The sequence below is a fragment of the Lissotriton vulgaris genome, chromosome 4_1 (genome assembly GCF_964263255.1).
Source record: "Lissotriton vulgaris chromosome 4_1, aLisVul1.2, whole genome shotgun sequence".
NCBI lineage: Eukaryota > Metazoa > Chordata > Amphibia > Caudata > Salamandridae > Lissotriton > Lissotriton vulgaris.
Window position 1 is genome coordinate 61,838,666 of NC_141691.1, and position 20,223 is coordinate 61,858,888.

The window sequence follows — 20,223 nt, forward strand, 5'->3', positions numbered from 1 at the left end:
ACAGGCCGGTGTGAACCTCGGGTCACACGAGAGGAGCTGTGCTCCTCAGAAACAGGCTGCTGTGAACCTTAGGTCACACGAGAGGAGGTGTGCTCCAGAGACAAAGGCCCCGTGAACCTCGGGTCACACGAGGGGAGGTGTGCTCTAGAGACACAGGCCCCGTGAACCTCAGGTCACACCAGAGGAGGTGTGCTCCACAGACACAGGCCGTGTGAACCTCAGGTTACACGAGAGAAGGTGTGCTCTAGAGACAAAGGCCCCCAAGAACCTAAGGTCACACGAGAGAAGGTGTGCTCCAGAGACACAGGCCCCCGTGAACCTTAGGTCACACGAGAGGAGGTGTGCTCCAGAGACACAGGCCCCGTGAACCCCAGGTCACACCCCAGGAGGTGTGCTCCACAGACACAGGTCCCCTTGAACCTCGGGTCACACGAGAGGAGGTGTGCTCCACAGACACAGGCCTGTGTGAACCTGGGTCACACAAGAGAAGGTGTGCTCCACAGACACAGGCCCCGTGAACCGCTGGTCACACCCCAGAAGGTGTGCTTCACAGACACAGGCCCCCTTGAACCTAGGGTCACACGAGAGGAGGTGTACTCCACAGACACAGGCCCCCTTGAACCTCTGGTCACACGAGAGGAGGTGTGCTCCTCAGACACAGGCCTGTGTGAACCTGGGTCACACGAGAGGAGGTGTGCTCCTCAGACACAGGCCGGTGTGAACCTTAGGTCACACGAGAGGAGGTGTACTCCACAGACACAGGCCCCGTGAACCCCAGGTCACACCCCAGGAGATTTGCTTCACAGACACAGGCCCCCTTGAACCTCGGGTCACTCGAGGAGGTGTGCTCCACAGACACAGGCCCCCTCAAACCTCTGGTCACACGAGAGGAGGTGTGCTCCACAGACACAGGCCTGTGTGAACCTAGGGTCACATGAGAGGAGGTGTGCTCCAGAGACACAGGCCCCCGTGAACCTCGGGTCACACGAGAGGAGGTGTGCTCCAGCGACACAGGCCTGTGTGAACCTCGGGTCACACGAGAGGAGGTGTGCTCCACAGACACAGGCCCCCTTGTACCTCAGGTCACACAAGGAGAGGTGTGGTCCACAGACACAGGCCCCCATGAACCTCGGGTCACACCAGAGGAGGTGTGCTCCAGACACAAGCCCCAGTGAACCTCAGGTCACACGAGAGGTGGTGTGCTCCACAGACACAGGCCCGTGAACCCCAGGTCACACCCCAGGAGGTTTCCTCCACAAACACAGGCTAGTGTGAACCTCAGGTCACACAAGAAGAGGTGTGGTCCACAGACATAGGCCCCCTTGAACCTCGGGTCACACGAGAAGAGGTGTGGTCCAAAGACACAGGCCCCTGTGAACCTCGGGTCACACGAGAGGTGTGCTCCACAGACACAGGCCCCGTGAACCTCGGGTCACACGAGAGGAGATGTGCCCCACAAACATAGGCCTGTGTAAACCTCAGGTCACACGAGAGGAAGTGTACTCCACAGACAAAGGCCCCCGTGAACCTCAGGTTACAGGAGGAGGTGTGCCCCACAGACACATGCCTGTGTGTACCTCAGGTCACAGGAGAGGAGGTGTGTTCCACAGACACAGGTCTGTGTGAACCTCGGGTCACACGAGAAGAGGTGTGGTCCACAGACATAGGCCCCCGTGAACCTCAGGTCACACGAGAAGAGGTGTGCTCCACAGACAAAGGCCCCGTGAACCTCGGGTCACACGAGAGGAGGTGTGCTCCAGAGACACAGGCCTGTTTGAACCTCAGGTCACACAAGAGGAGGTGTGCTCCACAGACACAGGCCCCCATGAACCTCGGGTCACATGAGAGGTGGTGTGCTCCACAGACACAGGCCCGTGAACCCCAGGTCACACCCCAGGAGGTTTCCTCCACAAACACAGGCTAGTGTGAACCTCAGGTCACACAAGAAGAAGTGTGGTCCACAGACATAGGCCCCCATGAACCTCGGGTCACACGAGAAGAGGTGTGGTCCACAGACACAGGCCCCTATGAACCTCGGGTCACACGAGAGGTGTGCTCCACAGACAAAGGCCCCGTAAACCTCGGGTCACACGAGAGGAGATGTGTGCTCCAGAGACACAGGCCCCCTTGAACCTTGGGTCACACGAGAGGAGGTGTGCTCCACAGACACAGGCCTGTGTGAACCTGGGTCACACAAGAGAAGGTGTGCTCCACAGACACAGGCCCGTGAACCGCATGTCACGCCCCAGAAGGTGTGCTTTACAGAAACAGGCCCCCTTGAACCTTGGGTCACACAAGAGAACGTGTGTTCCACAGACACAGGCCCCCTTGAACCTCTGGTCACACGAGAGGAGGTGTGCTCCTCAGACACAGGCCTTTGTGAACCTGGGTCACACAAGAGGAGGTATGCTCCTCAGACACAGGCCGGTGTGAACCTTAGGTCACACGAGAGGAGGTATGCTCCTCAGACACAGGCCTGTGTGAACCTCGGGTCACATGAGAAGAGGTGTGCTCCAGAGACACAGCCCCCTTGAACCTCGGGTCACACGAGAAGAGGTGTGCTCCAGAGACACAGGCCCCCGTGAACCTCGGGTCACACAAGAGGAGGTGTGCTCCACAGACACAGGCCCCCGTGAACCTCGGGTCACACCAGAGGAGGTGTGCTCCTCAGACACAGGCCCCCATGAACCTCGGGTCACATGAGAGGTGGTGTGCTCCACAGACACAGGCCCCGTGAACCCCAGGTCACACCCCAGGAGGTTTCCTCCACAAACACAGGCTAGTGTGAACCTCAGGTCGCACAAGAAGAGGTGTGGTCCACAGACATAGGCCCCCATGAACCTCGGGTCACACGAGAAGAGGTGTGCTCCACAGACACAGGCCCCGTGAACCTCGGGTCACACGAGAGGAGATGTGTGCTCCAGAGACACATGCCCCCCTGAACCTCTGGTCACACGAGAGGAGGTGTGCTCCTCAGACATAGGCCTGTGGGAACCTGGGTCACACGAGAGGAGGTATGCTCCTCAGACACAGGCCGGTGTGAACCTTAGGTCACACGAGAGAAGGTGTGCTCCACAGACACAGGCCGGTGTGAACCTTAGGTCACACGAGAGGAGGTGTGCTCCACAGACACAGACCGGTGTGAACGTTAGGTCACACGAGAGGAGGTATGCTCCTCAGAAACAGGCCTGTGTGAACCTGGGTCACACGAGAGGAGATGTGCTCAAAAGGCACAGGCCTGTGTGAACCTCAGGTCACACGAGAGGAGGTGTGCTCTTCAGACACAGGCCTGTGTGAACCTCAGGTCACACGAGAGGAGGTGTGCTCCACAGACACAGGCCCCCTTGTGCCTCAAGTCACACGAGAAGAGGTGTGGTCCACAGACACAGGCCTCCGTGGACCTCGGGTCACACAAGAGGTGGTGTGCTCCACAGACACAGGCCCGTGAACCCCAGGAGGTTTCCTCCACAAACACAGGCTAGTGTGAACCTCAGGTCACACAAGAAGAGGTGTGGTCCACAGACATAAGCCCCCGTGAACCTTGGGTCACACGACAAGAGGTGTGGTCCACAGACACAGGCCCCTGTGAACCTCGGGTCACACAAGAGGTGTGCTCCACAGACACGGGCCCCGTGAACCTCGGGTCACACGAGAGGAGATGTGCCCCACAAACACAGGCCTGTGTAAACCTCAGGCCACACGAGGAGGTGTGCCCCACAGACACATGCCTGTGTGTACCACAGGTCACACGAGAGGAGGTGTGCTTCAACGACACAGGTCTGTGTGAACCTCGAGTCACATGAGAAGAGGTGTGCTCCAGAGACACAGGCCCCTGTGAACCTCGGGTCACAGGAGAAGAGGTGTGCTCCAGAGACACATGCCCCCGCGAACCTCGGGTCACACAAGAGGAGGTGTGCTCCAGAGACACAGGCCTGTGTGAACCTCGGGTCACACGAGAGGAGGTGTGCTCCACAGACACAGGCCCCCGTGAACCTCGGGTCACACAAGAGGAGGTGTGCTCCTCAGACACAGGCCCCCATGAACCTCGGGTCACATGAGAGGTGGTGTGCTCCACAGACACAGGCCCCGTGAACCCCAGGTCACACCCCAGGAGGTTTCCTCCACAAACACAGTCTAGTGTGAACCTCAGGTCGCACAAGAAGAGGTGTGGTCCACAGACATAGGCCCCCGTGAACCTCGGGTCACTTTAGAGGAGTTGTGCTCCACAGGCACAGCCCCCCGTGAACCTCGGGTCACATGAGAGGTGGTGTGCTCCACAGACACAGGCCTCCTTGAACCTCAGTTCACAAGATAGGAGGTGTGCTCCAGAGACACAGGCCCCCTCGAACCTCGGGTCACATGAGGGGAGGTGTGCTCCAGAGACACAGGCCCCCTTGAACCTCAGGTCACACGAGAGGAGGTGTGCTCCACAGACACAGGCTGTTAGAAATGGGGATTTCCGGTTGGGTAAGGCTTGCGCCAAAGCCGGGCAGAAACCACCATTCTATGTCAGGGCAAGAAAGTCACCCGCCAAGATAACCCCTGCTCACCGCCTTGGTTGCTTTGCACGAGCAGTCAGGCTTATCCCGGACGCAAGGTGTAAAGCGTTTGCGCGCGCACCCAGCAACAACACCCAAGGCCCACCACAAAAGAAACTCCACACATGGTTATATATAAAAACAGCCTTTGTATTATACCAAACACATTAGATAATAAACACACACTTTACAATGTGCCATTTGCACGGGCAGAATTTACAGGGGATCATGTACATGGGACAGGGCCACGTGGGCCACTGTCAGGAATAAGCACTTTTAGAACTAGCACTTGGTAGAATTAGCACTTTGAAGGAATAACGCTTAGCACATAGAACATTTAATAACTGTAGCACCAAATAGCAAATGTAGCACACCACCAGCAACTACTGGTAAAAGGTAAGTACCACCTATGCAATCCTAACAACCTTAGGCATATATCACGCAGGGAACCATGAACTCACTAGCATCACTTATACTAGGAAAAACAACCTCCTAAGCATAAACATACATTTAGAGGTGTAGGCAACTAGCATTGCATATGATATAATAATCACATTAGGCAGGTAATCCCAATTGCGCAAAGATCACATTAGGCATAAACATGTACCCCTTGCAAGGACACAACACATGGAACTGTCCCCCAGGCCAACCGGCCTCTCAGGGGCTCAAACGACCTTTGTCCAAAATGTCAGGGCCAGCTGCGCAGGCAGCCAAAACAGAAGGATGCGCAAGGGTTCCTGGCCTAAACGAAGCAGCTGCACACTAAGTGCTGGGCAGCTGGAGGAACTGAGCCTGGCACCAGCGTGCCTCCTAGCTTTCTTCTGGGGCCCTAAATAAACAATGTGGAAGCCTCCTGGGCTCTGCCACAACTGTGCTACAAACACGTGGGAGCCTCGCAGGCTCGAGAAAGAAAATGCCCCCTGGAGCCTCGTGGGCTCTGTATCAGTAACTGGGGCCTCAGGAGCCTCGTGCCTCTGTAATACTGTGCCCCACACTGGGGGAGCGGCCCGCTGCCACCCGGGGCAGCTCTACCCTCTGTAATGCAGCTGAAAACGTTGGAGTCCCTCTCGGGGGACTCGAGATAAACAAATGCCCCCAAAGTCCATGGAGCCTCGTGGGCTCGAAATAACAATGGGCCCGTCGTTGGAGTCCCCCCTCAGGGGACTCAGAATCACATAATGCCCTGTGCAGGTGGAGCCTCGGGTTCTAACTAAAATAACGCCCCCGGGAGCCCCGTGGCGCCAAAACAACTAGGCTCTCGCGTTGGGGGGTGACTAAAGGGTGAGCGGCCCGCTGCCTTCCGGGCCCGCTCGAGGAATATGCGCGGGCCCCCACGGGGCCTTTAAAGAACAACGGTGCCCCGCCTCGAGACGACCGCCTCTGCTGGGGCTCCTCTCCGCCCAGGCGCTGCTCCTGGGGCCGGGCTTCTACAATGGCGGCGGGCAGGGCTCTCTTCCTCGGGAGAGCCTCGCTGGGGAGGCAGAACGCTTCCGGTTTCTGCTCCGTGCCCGCCTTGCTTCCTGGGAAAGCCCTCGAGCCGGGGACCAATCCCAGCGTGGCCCCCCTATGACGCGTTGGAAGGCCTGGTAGGCTAGAGTCAATCACGGAGCGGTGCACCGAGGACGGTGTTGGGACCCCGATTCTTGGTTCCTTTTGCGAACCCGGCCAGCTGAGGTGAACTCAGGGGTCAAAACGAGGGGTAGGCTCCCTCCAAGTCAAGATACACAACGGGGTAGGCACCAGATGCAGGGTGGGCTCCTGTTATTTAAAACATACCAACACGGGCATAATGCAGGGTGGGCACCTGCGGTGAAGGGGGCCACGGGGGAATCCCTGTGCTGGGGATTCTCTCTTTCAGGGCCACCAAGGAAATCAGCACAGCGCTACAGGTAACAAAGACCTAAGTCCAGGGCAAGTCCTTTAGAAAGGTAGGCAGGGGGCCAAAGGCTAGGCCCAGGGTCCAGCTCACAGGGCTCTCTAGGCAGGGAGGCAGTCCTAGTGGCAGTATCCTCCTGGCGCCCAGCAGCAGCAGGCCCCCCATCAAGATAGGATCCAGGGAAAAGAACATTTTGCAAGGGGTCACAGCCCCTTTTTATACACAATAATCCTTTGTCTAGGCTACAGGGTTAAGGGAAAAACCGGATGCAACTGGTTTTGGAGCACTCTGTTGTGCTCAGCCCCTGTCCCCATTCACTGGCCAGGCTAGGGTCATCAGTCGCACCACAGGGGGCGGAGCCAGCATTGTGTAGGAAAACCCCAGTCCTATTCAGGTCGCAGATGCACCCCTCCCTCACATCAATATGCAGATCTCTCCACTCACCACCGAGGCAGACCCATCCTGACTCATGGAGCCAGGCTCACCAGCCAGCTCCAGCCAATCACAAGCCAGACAGGGAATTCACCTTTACTACACAAACAGGCCAACTTCTAGAAGTGGCACTTCCACACTAGACACATGAACGCAGCACACATCATCGCGCAGCATTCAGTCTCACGAGTCCGCACATACCAAACTCGAGCTTGCACTCCCCACGCATCAGGAACTACCATGGACACTCACATTCCCTGTGCATTCCTATGGGAGGGCAGGCCAACCTTACCACACGCACGCACTTTACCCTGGGACACAGTGGTAAAGTGCGCAGGAGCCAAAAATAACTAACACCAGGTCAAAATTCAAAGCAAAAAGTTTAGGGGTGAACCAGCCAGAAGGGCCAAGTCCAACATAGGCCCCTTGAACCTCAGGTCACACACGAGGAGGTGTGCTCCACAGACACAGGCCCCCGTGAACCTCGGGTCACACGAGAGGAGGTGTGCTCCACAGACACAGGCCCCCATGTAGCTCAGGTCACACAAGAGGAGTGTGCTCCACAGACTCAGGCCCCCTTGAACCTCAGGTCACACGAGAGGAGGTGTGCTCCACAGACACAGGCCCCTGTGAACCTCAGGTCACACGATAGGAGGTGTGCTCCACAGACACAGGCCCCCGAGAAACCTCAGGCCACACAAGAGTAGGTGTGCTCCACAGACACAGGCTTGTGTGAACCTCAGGCCACACAAGAGGAGGTGTGCTCCACAGACACAGGCCCCCTTGAACCTCAGGTCACACGAGAGGAGGTGTGCTCCTCAGACACAGGCCCCTGTGAACCTCGGGTCACACGAGGGGAGGTGTGCTCCACAGACACAGGCCCTGTGAACCTAAGGTCACACAAGAGGAGGTGTGCTCCACAGACACAGGCCCCCGTGAACCTTAGGTCACACGAGAGGAGGTGTGCTCCAGAGACATAGGCCCCCTTAAACCTCAGGTCACACGAGAGGAGGTGTGCTCCACAGACAGGGCTGAGTTTGGAACAGGGACAAAGGGTTTCTAATCCCGGCTTTGTCTGAGCAAACATCATGTGAGTCTGGGCAAGTCTCTTCACCTCACTGGGCCTCAAACTGCGGTTGTGTGCAAATATACACTGTAAATATGTCTCCCCCATCACATCCTGATTTCTGTAAACCCCCCTCACCCCCCCTACTGACAGAACACGGTGTCCAGGCGCTGCCACCGCTGCAGCAACAATATTAACTTTAAAGAGGTCAGAGGTTTCCAGAGCTAGGTTTGGACTATGTAGAGTTCCTAAAAATAACACACAAATGATATGTTATTCAATGACAACACTCCAAGAGGAAGGCAGGTTCATTTATTGAAACATTTGAACTGATGAACAGAAAATCATGCCTCTGTGGTCAGATCTGTGGTGAGGTTGCTCGTGCAGTGAACATAAATCAGAAATGGCAGGACCCTCCACAATTTTGAGGTGACCCCTATTTCCGGTTTCAGCAACATGTCGGCGGTCTGGGCTACGAGGGAACAAACAGATTGATATACATAGTAAATTCAAATTATAGTACGCATACAGCTTTCCGCTGAGTGGGCAAGGATGTCTTCACTCCTAAATTAATTAATTCCAGCATGTAAAAATAAAAATAAAAAACGACAGCAGATGGATAGCAGCACAGGCAGAAGCATTATAAACCAGACCTTAATATACAAGAAATTATATGACATTAAAATTAAATATGAAAAAAGAAACCATCGGCAGTGGTAACCCCCAGAGATGTCCACGGTACAGTGTCAATCCAGAGTGGGACCGGTGCATGGCCGAAGAGGCAGAGTGACCACTAGCCAAAATCTAGAAAACACCTGCTCACACCAGGAAAAAGACCAATCAAAAGGAGGCACATTCATACAAAGGGAAAAAACAAAAGGCAATTATCCCTAAAAAAAAAGTGGACAAGCAAGGAATAAAAACACAAATTAGATATATATTAAAAGATCAAAATGTTGGTGACGAGTGACCAGATGTGACTGCTCCAGACAATGAAGTGTTTCGGGCTGCGGATGACGTGTGGTAAAAGTCCATAGGTCCAACCCATGGACAGAAGACCTGGTGGAGTGTTGACCACCACCAGTGCGCTTACTGCGCCCTCCGGAGGGCCAGCTCCTCCTGGATGGTGGACAGGATACAGTCAATGAATAAATTAGCGAACTGGGTCCCTCCTCCATGTGTCACGAGGTCAAACCTCTCCAGCTTCTCCCCTAGGGTCTGTTGCAAGCCCACGAGGTAATCCCTATAAGGGAACAAGTGAAAAGAATACCTGTTACATCTGCAGTTTAAAATACAACTATTACACCGCTAGGTACTGGAACCTATCTTGATTGTCTAGGGGCTGCTGAGATAGGGATGTGAAGTCTTAAACCTTTTACATAAAGCCCACTACATACATATGTAGTCCATGCAAGCCTTGACAGGGTGCTCTGCTAATGCCATCTGCCGTGTAGGTTTGTGGGTGGTCAAGAATTGTATTTAGCATTTATATAGTGCCTTGCTACCACTAGTTTGGTTACAAAGCGCTATGGGCATCCATATCTGGAATGCAGGCCTGGTCTTGTATGTCATAGTGAGTCCTAGGTGGGACGCGTTGCGGGTCACGCCTGAGGGTTTGAGGGGTGCTCTAATCTACTCACAGAAGACACAGCTCGACCATACACCGGCCACTGACGCGAAAGAAAGTGTGACAGAGAGTCGAGTGGAATCTGTCTCACGTCAGATTTTGGTGAAAAAAGTCTTTGCTAGAGGGAACATTGGGTGCGAAAAGAGACACCTAACGTCATTTTGTACAAAACTGAAACACAGTCAACTCTTCTGGCAAACCTACAGGGCTCAGCCCCTACAGGGGGCGCTACTAAACTAGCAGCGCAACTAGACAGTAAACAGGAAGTGTGCTGTAGTGTGGAGTGCCATAGAATAGATTACAGTGTCGTAGAGTGCCATAGAGTAGAGTGGCATAGAGTGACGTAGAGTGGAGTAGAGTAAAGTGTTGTGAAGTGGCATAGAGTGGAGTGGCGTGCAGTAGAGTGATGGAGAGTAAAGGGCTGTGGAGTGGTGTCGAGGGGAGTGCCATAGAATAGAGCAGGGGTCTTCAAACTGTGGGGCGCGACCCCCAGGGGGGCCATGGATTGATGCAAAGGGGGTCGCGCCTTCACAGTTACACTTCTGCCCAGACCCAGGGGCTTCAGCCCCCCTCCTCCCTCATCGTGTGTCTCAGCTGGGCTGCTGCTGCAGTGAAACTCGCGCTGCTGGGAATCGGCTGGGCAGTGTCTGGAGTCATCTCCAGCCGCCCGAGTTTTCCACAGGTTTTTAAAGACCATTTGCATATTTACATGCCTTTTTAAACTGGTTACAGAGGATACGTTTTTTTTGCCTGCTTCCAGTACCCCCTGGGCCCCCACTCTACCTGTTCCTTACATTTGTATTTTACATTTACTGTTGTACTGTGAGCATGCATTTAATGAAAAAGAATATAAAGTAGGGTTGCCAAAAGAAAAATGCCTGCCTTTTTTTGTGTAAAGAGCCTGGAAAGACCTCCTCTTGCACTTGATAGACTTAAATACAAAAGTATGTATGCATTCCTTATGTGACTTTTCTGTCTTTTTTCTCTTTGTCAGTCATGGATCATTGAGGCAGCCCTAGAACACAAGTAAAGGTGCTTTCTATTTATATTTGCTGTTCAAAGTATGCACAGATAAGTGCTGAAAATACAGCTTTAGGTGACTGCTTAATTTTGTACCGACTGGGCCATCAAAATAATCTGCTGGCAACCCTAACCATAGGACTGTAAGTTTGTTGCAGGGTCAGCCCATTATTTATTTCCTCCACCCTTGATTAATGCTGCAATAGTTTAACTTAGATCTTAAACCCTACTCCGCCGTCAATAAATGGCCGCCTGAGGAGGAGCTGCATAGAGGAGCTCCTGGTTTTGGGATCACCTTCGGGTGTAAATCCTTGTTAAACCAGCCAGCCTTCCCCACCTTCCGTCCACCTTCCCCAACAGGAACAGTGACACACGCGATACCTGACTCCAAATTGGAACAAGAAGAACGTTTTCTTACCGCGATCTACTGTCCGGTCACTGGGCAGGTCAGCATGCGGCAAGTCAGCAGGAGAATGGAGTACTGAGGAGCGGAGCGGAGATTAGACGTCGGACCACGGACACATTCTCGAAACCGGTTGTGGTGTGCCGGGAAGCAGGACCGGAGGAAATTGTTTTGTTAGCCAGTGGGGATGAAGTACGGCTTGAGAGTGCCGCGACGGGGGTCCTGAAACAGCGCTCGTCACGGGAGCTGCTTTTACGGGAACAGCTTAGGAGCACGGCTTAGGAGCACGGGAGCTTAGGAGCACGGGAGCGGAGCGAGGAACAGCTACTGTGACACCGGATCGGCGTGAGGAATATCGGCTGCGCTAGCGGAGAAGCTGGCATCGGTGAGGAGCATGGTCACAAAGGACGGACCAGCGACGTTAGGTGAGAGAAGAGAGAGCCTCTTCAAAGGATCTCGATCTCCCAGTCGGTGTTCGAGCATAATGGGGGGCAGGATAGGGAAGGTCCACTGCTGATTTCAAACGGCAGCCAGGGAATACGTTTTCAAATCTAAAACGGTGAGAGTGCTTCAGCCTGCCTGACCCTAAGATGGCGGCCAGATAAGACAAATAGTGACCAACTAGCAACTGGAGACAGAGAGAAAGGAATGTCTCAATCCCATACAGGAAGAGGAAAAGAAAGCTGATAACTGGGGGAAACTGAGAAAGTACTATCGAAGTTTATAATCATAATCAAGGGAAATAGAGAAAGGACAATTGAAACGATGGTTCATTTTGGAGAACAATAGTTATACCAGAATATCTAATAATTTATCGACCGTTAGTAGGAAACCCCATTTTCATTGTAAGATCTACTGAAGGAAATAATTAGTACAAGGTGGATAAATAAGAAGAAGGGACCTTTTGGGAATTCACCTGAGGAGAGCCACTTTAAGACCACTTAACGTGGAATTAAGATGAATGATAGGCACCTAGCTGATGCTGGCTCCAATGCCTTGAACATTGAATACCCCTCAAAACTATCCAAAGCTGCTGCAAAAAAATTCAAACACAACACCCTAAGAAAAAATCCGGACAAACTGTTTTATGACCCTTATTTTAATATAGCTAAAGGCATAATATTGAACGACCTGATATTCTACACAAAGAAATCGGCTCAATGGCGTAGCGCCATAACAAAAACCCTCTTCACAAAATCTACGATAAACATCCCATACGGCACAAAAATAACGACCGCACCCTCATTAAGATGCAGAGCAGACTTATGCATAACCATCTACAAAACAGGAATAGTGCTAATACAAGCTGGGAACAACGAACTAAAGAAGTTTGAAAAGACATTTCAAATATTAAAAGACTCTCTGGAGGGGCCAGGATACCCACAACACCAGTCACCAGCAGGAGACACCCCTGACAACAACGCCTCTATTACGACCAAGGACGCCAATAGTTATGAAGGACTCCTTGTACAAACAAACAGCCCGAGAGATGCTATCGAACAGGCCACGAGATTACCAGAGAATGAAGTCGAAGGGACAGAGGAAACCATTAATCAGGCATTTGTAGAGCATGACCTGCGCCGAAGAGAAGATCAAACGCCACCACCAAAAGATGAGACATCACGTCTAGAGCAGCCACCGAACCAGAGTGAATTAGGCGATAGGTACCGGGAACTGAAGACATCAGAAGAAACCGACACTATGCCTCATACCTCTAGCACAATACTAGAGAATTGTAGATCCTCGCCAACAAAAACTTCACCGCTGGCTTCACCACCAAATGATGAGACGGATAGTCCAGATTGCCCAAGGACCCAGAGGGAGGCATTAGATGTGAACCGGAAACTGAAGATAATAGAAGAAACCAACACCTTGCCACATACCTCAAGCACAATACTAGAAGGTGGTAGACTCCCCCCTACAAAAACACCACCACTGGCTGAACTGAAACCTGATACCACTCGTGTCAGCACGAATAATCTAGAATCCAACAATATATTAAGGGAGAGAAAGAAAAGGACTATGGCTCGAAGTATTGATATAAAACAGATAAGAACTGAGTGCAAACCTCGGATAGTCAAGCCAAACATACTTAAGAAATCGACCCGAAAGCAGAAAGATATTAAAGAACTCCAGAATCTGGTTAGTAACCTCGCACTAGAAGCTAATAACACTTCCCAAGCAATTAGAAGAATCCTGGAGATAACGGCAAGTACCCACTCTAAGATCGCGAATATCCAGGATGTTTTACATGCCTCAAATATAATGTTTAATGGGAGGGCCTTGGCACTAGCTAACAGATTGAATCAACCACAGAGGACGAATTCCCTGACGCAAGAGGAAATACTAGGTTTACTCCAAACATACGAATCGTCTGACCCCGGGAGTGAGGAGAAAATCAAAACAGTAGCTATCGATTCCAACAGAACATCCAGAAAGAACAACAGAAAACCCAACCTCCTCAATCTACAACAAGTCCAGTTAACAACAACTGAATCCACTGATAGGGATGTCAGTAACTCAGAGAAATCCCTGTCGTGCCTTCTACTCAATTGTCGATCAGCAACAAATCATGCATCAGATATAGCTGCCCTCATTATCAATAAGGGAATTGATCTGGCAATCCTGACTGAAACTTGGTTAACGGAATCATCTGGTCCAATCATGGATCTTTTAGTACCACCTCAATACAACATTGTGAGACAAGACAGACCAATAAAAACAGGAGGAGGTATAGCCTGCATTCACAGATCGGAGATTGTTCTCAAAGAGATTCAAGCTGACCCTTTAGAATCATGTGAATACTTAGGGCTTAATATAAAAGCGGCAAGCAATCAAACATGCAACTTGCATGCGTTTTACCATCCACCAGGCGACAACGCAAAGTTCACAGAGCAATTAATGGAGATCATAACGGCTTACCCCAGTACGGATGTGAATAACATATTCCTAGGCGATTTCAATCTACATTGGGACGACCACAATGATAAGCTGGTCAATAAGCTTAAAGATTTCCTCGACGAGCTAAATCTAACTCAAGCATGCTCGGTACCTACACATCTGAAAGGATCGACATTAGACTGGATTATTGCAAGAGACAAAAATGCTTCGATCCGCTCTATAGACCCGTGTGATTGGTCCGATCATCATGCAATATCATTTGCGATACCCACAGTGAGAAAGGGCACGACGGTGCAACCCCTCAAGATCAAAAAATGGACCCGCGACACGAAAGAGGCTAATATGGAGCTACTGGTTGAAAGATGTGAAAGAGACTTAAAGCCACCTAACCTTTTACATAATGTAAATGAGCTTACAGATCACTACATGACGTCAATCGAAAATATTGTCAACAACACCATGCCATTAAAACTGAAAAGTGTCACAGAGAAGACAAAAAATCCTTGGTTTAGTGGAGCACTCAATGAAGACAGAAGGAAACTGAGAATGGCTGAAAGGAAATGGAGACAACACCCCTCATCCCCAGAGCTGAAAGCTCTAAGAGAAATCAGAAACCAGTATAATAAAAAGATCATCAATTCCAAAAAGGAATTCTTCCGATCAGAACTTGACAATGCCAAAAACAGACCCCGAAAACTCTTTGAAATCATTAAACAACAATCAAACAAGCTAGCTAAATCCTCTCATGAGAATACAATTACTCCGTTAGGCTGTGAAGAATTCTCCACATTTTTTACAGAGAAGGCAAAAGCGCTGGAAGAAGAACTCACAAATGCGGCAACCACTATACATCCTCTGCCCCCGAATGATGACATCCAGTCATTAGAATGTACAAAGACCAAAAACGAGGCAAACTGGGACACATTCAAACTATACAACCAGTATAAGATCGCCAAAACGCTGGCAGAAATTAAACCTAACAACCACTATCAAGACCCTCTTCCCGGAAAATGTGTAAGAGATATCAGCCACGTTTTGGTTCCAATATGGACCAAAATAATAAACGCATCTCTATCTCAAGGGATTCTCCCTGACTGCTTGAAGACAGGACAAGTGGTTCCCATAATCAAAAAGCCTACAGCGGACGCAACAGATCCGAATAACTTCCGCCCAGTTTCTAACATCCCTCTTCTGGCCAAACTAATCGAGAAATGTGTGCAAGAGCAACTAAGCCAACACATCACCAAATTCTCCCTACTAGACGACTGCCAATCAGGATTCAGAGCAGGACATAGCACGGAAACGGCTATACTGCATATTGTGGACGACGCGCTACAAGCCCTAGACCAAAATCGAGCATGTCTACTGATTCTCCTGGACCTGTCATCTGCATTTGACACGGTAAATCACGAAGCCTTACTGACCAGACTTCGAGATAGGATGGGACTAACTGGAAATGTGCTGAATTGGTTCGACTCCTTCTTACGGAACAGGACACAAAGATTTCTGGTCAATCATTCTACCTCATCTCCAAGTCCTAACATAATAGGAGTCCCACAAGGATCGACACTTTCTCCAGACCTGTTTAACCTATATGTTGAACCCCTGACAGAAATTCTCCGCGAATCACAGATATCCTACCACATGTACGCGGATGATACGCAAATTTACATAAAGATAGCCTCCATTGAAGACATTGATCGGATGAACAAGTCCTTAGGAAGAGCGCTGCAATGGTTATCCACCAACCACCTGAAGCTAAATGCTCACAAAACAGAGTTCCTACTAATTTCGCCACCAAGGTGCCAGTCAGAAATAAGGGAATGGACCAAACAAGTGACTGCACTAAACTGCACCCCAACATTAGTAGAATCAGCTAAATCGCTTGGTATCACCCTAGACGAGAACCTTGACATGAAAGTTCACATTAATGCAATGGCTAACAGTGCCCGCTTCCACCTAAACTACTTAAGGAAAATGAAACCCTACATCTCGGAAATTGATCTAAAGTTAGCTATCCAATCTCTTGTTATCTCTAGGATTGAATACGGCTGCTCCACCTTAGCAGGACTACCAAAAATGTCAACAGCTCCGCTAAAAGCCTGCCTCAATGCAGCGGCAAGACTGATCACAGGATCAAGGAAATATGATCATATTTCCCCTCACTTGAAAGCATTAAACTGGCTACCTTATGAAGCCAGAATCCAAATGAAGTTAGCATGTATAACCCACAAAGCGCTTCACTGCAACACTCCTAGATATCTAGCCAAGAAAATTAAGATTTCTGGAGGTGACAGACCTGCCCGGAGTGCCGTTGGTCTACTATTGCGGCCAGCCAGATTCCGAAAGAAAAAGACTTACGACCGAGCATTCTCTGGAGCGGCCCCTAGAATCTGGAACTCTCTTCCTCCATGCATCAGGAAAATTCGCAATATTGCATCATTTAAGCGGGAAGTGAAGAGCTTCATGATGAGCAAATACCTTGCTTAGATAAGCTGCCCCGACTTTGAGCTGCTCTCAGAAGGAGAAGCTCTAACTGGAATATTATCAAAGCTATTTGGTGACTCAAGACTTGAGATTTATATAAGATGCAGAGATATTCGTATCTTATGACCTTAAGTGCAATGGGATAACATATCTAGCCTGGGTACATGGCATATGATATAAACTTAGCCGTACCCCACATCTTAATACGAATTGCATGGTACCTGGGCTTCGCTTATATACTATCTCTCATACTCATTTCCATACTATCTACCTCATAACGGTTCTGTTTTTAGAAAAGGTTAACATTTGTTAAGCCAAAACTTTACCTTCGCCTACATCACCTTGGCCAGGAATATGGGCATATGATATAAGCTTAGCCTTATCACACCTATTAAGGCGATTTGCACATGTATTGGTTTGCATATATACTGTTCACATAATTGTATTTATCCTATTATATACCTCTTATATGTTTGTTTCCTATAATGTAATCACTTGTGTTGGTTATCTATTCTGATGTTAAGCGCTCTGATACCCACGGGTCTTGTTCGCGCTATATAAAACTCTACAATAAATAAATAAAAATAAATAAAAATACCATGATGAGTTATTTCAAGTGTCTGGGAATGCACCCTGTATTTAGACAACTCGCTCCTCATTTTCGCCCTTCACTTTCACGCTCACCCTGCACTCACACGGATCACCCTGCACTCACACTGATCACCATGCACTCACACCATTCACCCACTCACCCTGCACTTCACAGTGATCACTCTGCACTCACAATGCACTTGCGCTTTTCACCCTATACCTCACCCTGCAGTCACACGAGTACACTACTCATCCTGCACTCCTGTGACCCTTCACTCACCTGTCCCCCACACTTCTCAATATGCAACTTACTCAAACAAGCCCATCAGTAATCATACATTTATTTGTCCCATTCTGAACTTGCATTCGCACCTAAATTCATAAATTCATATGCCACCTCACTCACCCTGCAGTCACTCCTCTTACCCTAATCTCGCACTGTTGCATCGCTCACCGTGCACTCCCATGGGCACTCTTGTCACCCTCACAGTGTGCAGAAGGTTAATGTGCCAGCTACAAAGAATGTGTACCATACAGATCACAGAACTGAGTGTGAGTAAACTATGAGCAGCGCTAAAGAAAAATGAAATGTTTGTCAGAAAGGTGCTATAGAGAGATGAGGTGCATTGTTGGTGAGTGGCAGTGAAGGAATTCATGGAGGAGGAGGAACCGGGGGTGGGAGGGGGCGACTAAAAAAGACTGTTGCACCGTGTGCGGCCAGTGTTAGGCCCAGCCCTGGCTGGGAGTATTAGTCCCCTACGAATTTCTGATCTAGTGACTCCCCTGCTTCTGGCTATTATTATTATTTACATTTTTAGTGCGCTACTGTTACCAAAAGATGTCCTGGGGCTAATAACCATCTGCTGCCTGTAGGCAAATGAGAAACACACGCCACGACCCCAGCAACGCCGCCCACCACCACCCTCCGAGCTTGGACTCCGATCAGCACCGAAGACACCGTCCGCATGATGAACTCCGTCCACTCCGGATCTCCGACCGACCCCTGCCCTCACCACGTCTTCAACAAGGCCGACGCTGTCATCGCACCCCACCTGCGGGACATCATCAACACCTCCTTCGACACCGCCACCTTCCCCGAGAGCTGGAAACACGCCGAACTCAGCGCTCTTCTCAAGAAACCTACAGCAGACCCCACCGAACTCAAGAATTACCGCCCAATCTCGCTACTCCCGTTTCCAGCCAAAGTCATCGAGAAGACCGTCAACAAACAGCTGGCCGCCTTCCTCGAGACGAACGGATCCCTCGACCCCTTGCAGTCCGGCTTCCGAGCCAACCACAGCACCGAGACCGCCCTCATCGCCGCCACCGACGACATCCAAGCCCTGATGGACAACGGAGAAACAGCGGCCTTCATCCTCCTAGACCTCTCCGCGGCCTTCGACACTGTCTGCCACCGCACCCTAGTGCAACGCCTCAGCAACGTCGGAATCCAGGAGAAGGCACTGGAATGGATCGTCTCCTTCCTCGGCGGAAGAACACAGAGAGTCCGCCTACCACCGTACAAGTCAGAGGCCACCGAAGTCATCTGCGGCATCCCCCAAGGATCCTCGCTGAGCCCCACCCTCTTCAACGTCTACATGAGCCCCCTCGCGGCCATCGCACGCCAACACGACCTCAACATAATCTCCTACGCCAACGACACCCAGCTGATCCTCTCCCTGACCAACGACCCCGCCGCCGCCAGAGCCAACCTGCACGAAGGGATGAAGGAGGTAGCCGAGTGGATGTCGACCAGCCGCCTGAAACTGAACTCAGACAAGACGGAGGTCCTCATCCTGGGCTCCACGCCCACCGCCTGGGACGACTCCTGGTGGCCCCCCGCCCTGGGCACCGCACCCAAACCAACGAACCACGCACGCAACTTGGGCTTCATCCTGGACTCCTCCCTCTCCATGACCAGACAAGTCAACGCAGTCTCCTCGGCGTGCTTCAACATCCCACGAAACAGCCACATCTCCGGACACCTGAGAGACCTGCATTGGCTCCCCGTCAACAAAAGAATCACCTTCCGCCTCCTCACCCACGCACACAAAGCCCTACACGATCAAGGCCCGAGCTACCTCAACAACCGAATCAACTTCTACGCTCCCAAACGCCACCTCCGATCAGCCAGCCACGCCCTCGCCGCCGTCCCACGCATCCGTAGAGCGACAACAGGAGGAAGGTCCTTCTCCTACCTGGCCGCCAAGACCTGGAACTCCCTCCCGACCGACCTGCGCCTGACCCAAGACCACCTCTCCTTCAGGAAGAAGCTCAAGACCTGGCTGTTCGAGCAGTAACGGCACCCCCCTCCCCTAAGCGCCTTGAGACCCTACGGGTAAGTAGTGCGCTCTATAAATGTCTTGATTGATTGATTGAGAAGGAGAAGGAGAACCAACCAAATGGGGTAACCTACAGAGCACAGAGAAAGGTTTTTATATCTTCCTGAAGGATAATAGATTCTTGGTGGAGAGAAACCAAGGAGGGTGCAAGTTCCATAACTGCGCGGCCTGCACCAAAACAGCGAGACAGACAGCCCATGCCTTCTTGAATTAGGGAACAATAAGCAGAGTGGCACAGGCAGAGAGGAGCATACGGGTCCGGCCCGTATGCTTGGTGAGGAGAGATGAGGATGAGAGAGGACAGCAAGGGAGTGAGAGAATTCGATTGAAGAGAACAGGGATGAGGAGAAATGTGAATTGCCGAAGAGAAGTGTGGACACGCAAGAAGTGAGTGTGAGCCAAAGGTGAGGGCTTCTGTTAGAACAAAGGGTAGATGTGAAAGTTGAATGGGGGGACTGGAGAGGTGTAAGATACAAATAGACAAAAATTTGAATGAAGAGACGAGGTGAATGAGAAGTGCTGAGGGGCACAGGTGGTAAGGGCCAGAGAGGCCATGAGATAAATGCGAGAGACTGTTAGAGATGAGGGCAGTGAAAAGAGAGAATGGCAAGAGGTGATAAAAGGTGAAGTGAGAGGTTGAATGGGGAGAGTTCAGAAGTTGTAAAAAGGGGTGAAAGAAAATGGCCTGCAAAGTGAGAGAGGGATATAGGGTTAGGAGAAGAGAAAGGGTGGAAGATAGTGGGTGAGAGGAAAGCTGCATGGGTAAACTGCTTAACTCTGCACAAAACCGCCAGGTGTTTAAGGGTCCCCTGCTTCTCCTGGACAGGGCTAGGTGAGCGTCTAATGTGGCAGCACCTATTCCTGCGGAGTGGACGGCCCTTCTCAAAGCTTGACTAGAAATCTTTCTGATGTTAATTGCTGTATTTTGGTTATAAACGGG

The 20,223-nt window shown here is 50.9% G+C and overlaps 1 protein-coding gene across 4 annotated transcripts in view; it reads right to left on the reverse strand.

Annotated features, from left to right (window-relative positions):
- Window positions 1-8,209: 8,209 nt before the first annotated feature.
- LOC147718363 (uncharacterized) overlaps window positions 8,210-20,223 on the reverse strand; it is a 96,629-nt gene continuing 84,615 nt past the window's right edge. For all 4 annotated transcript variants that reach the window (XM_086918314.1, XM_086918316.1, XM_086918318.1 and 1 more), the window contains one exon: window positions 8,210-9,155. In XM_086918314.1, the coding sequence (XP_086774440.1) occupies window positions 9,002-9,155 (154 nt within the window). In that variant the 3' untranslated portion in view covers window positions 8,210-9,001. The remainder of the gene's footprint in view (window positions 9,156-20,223) is intronic.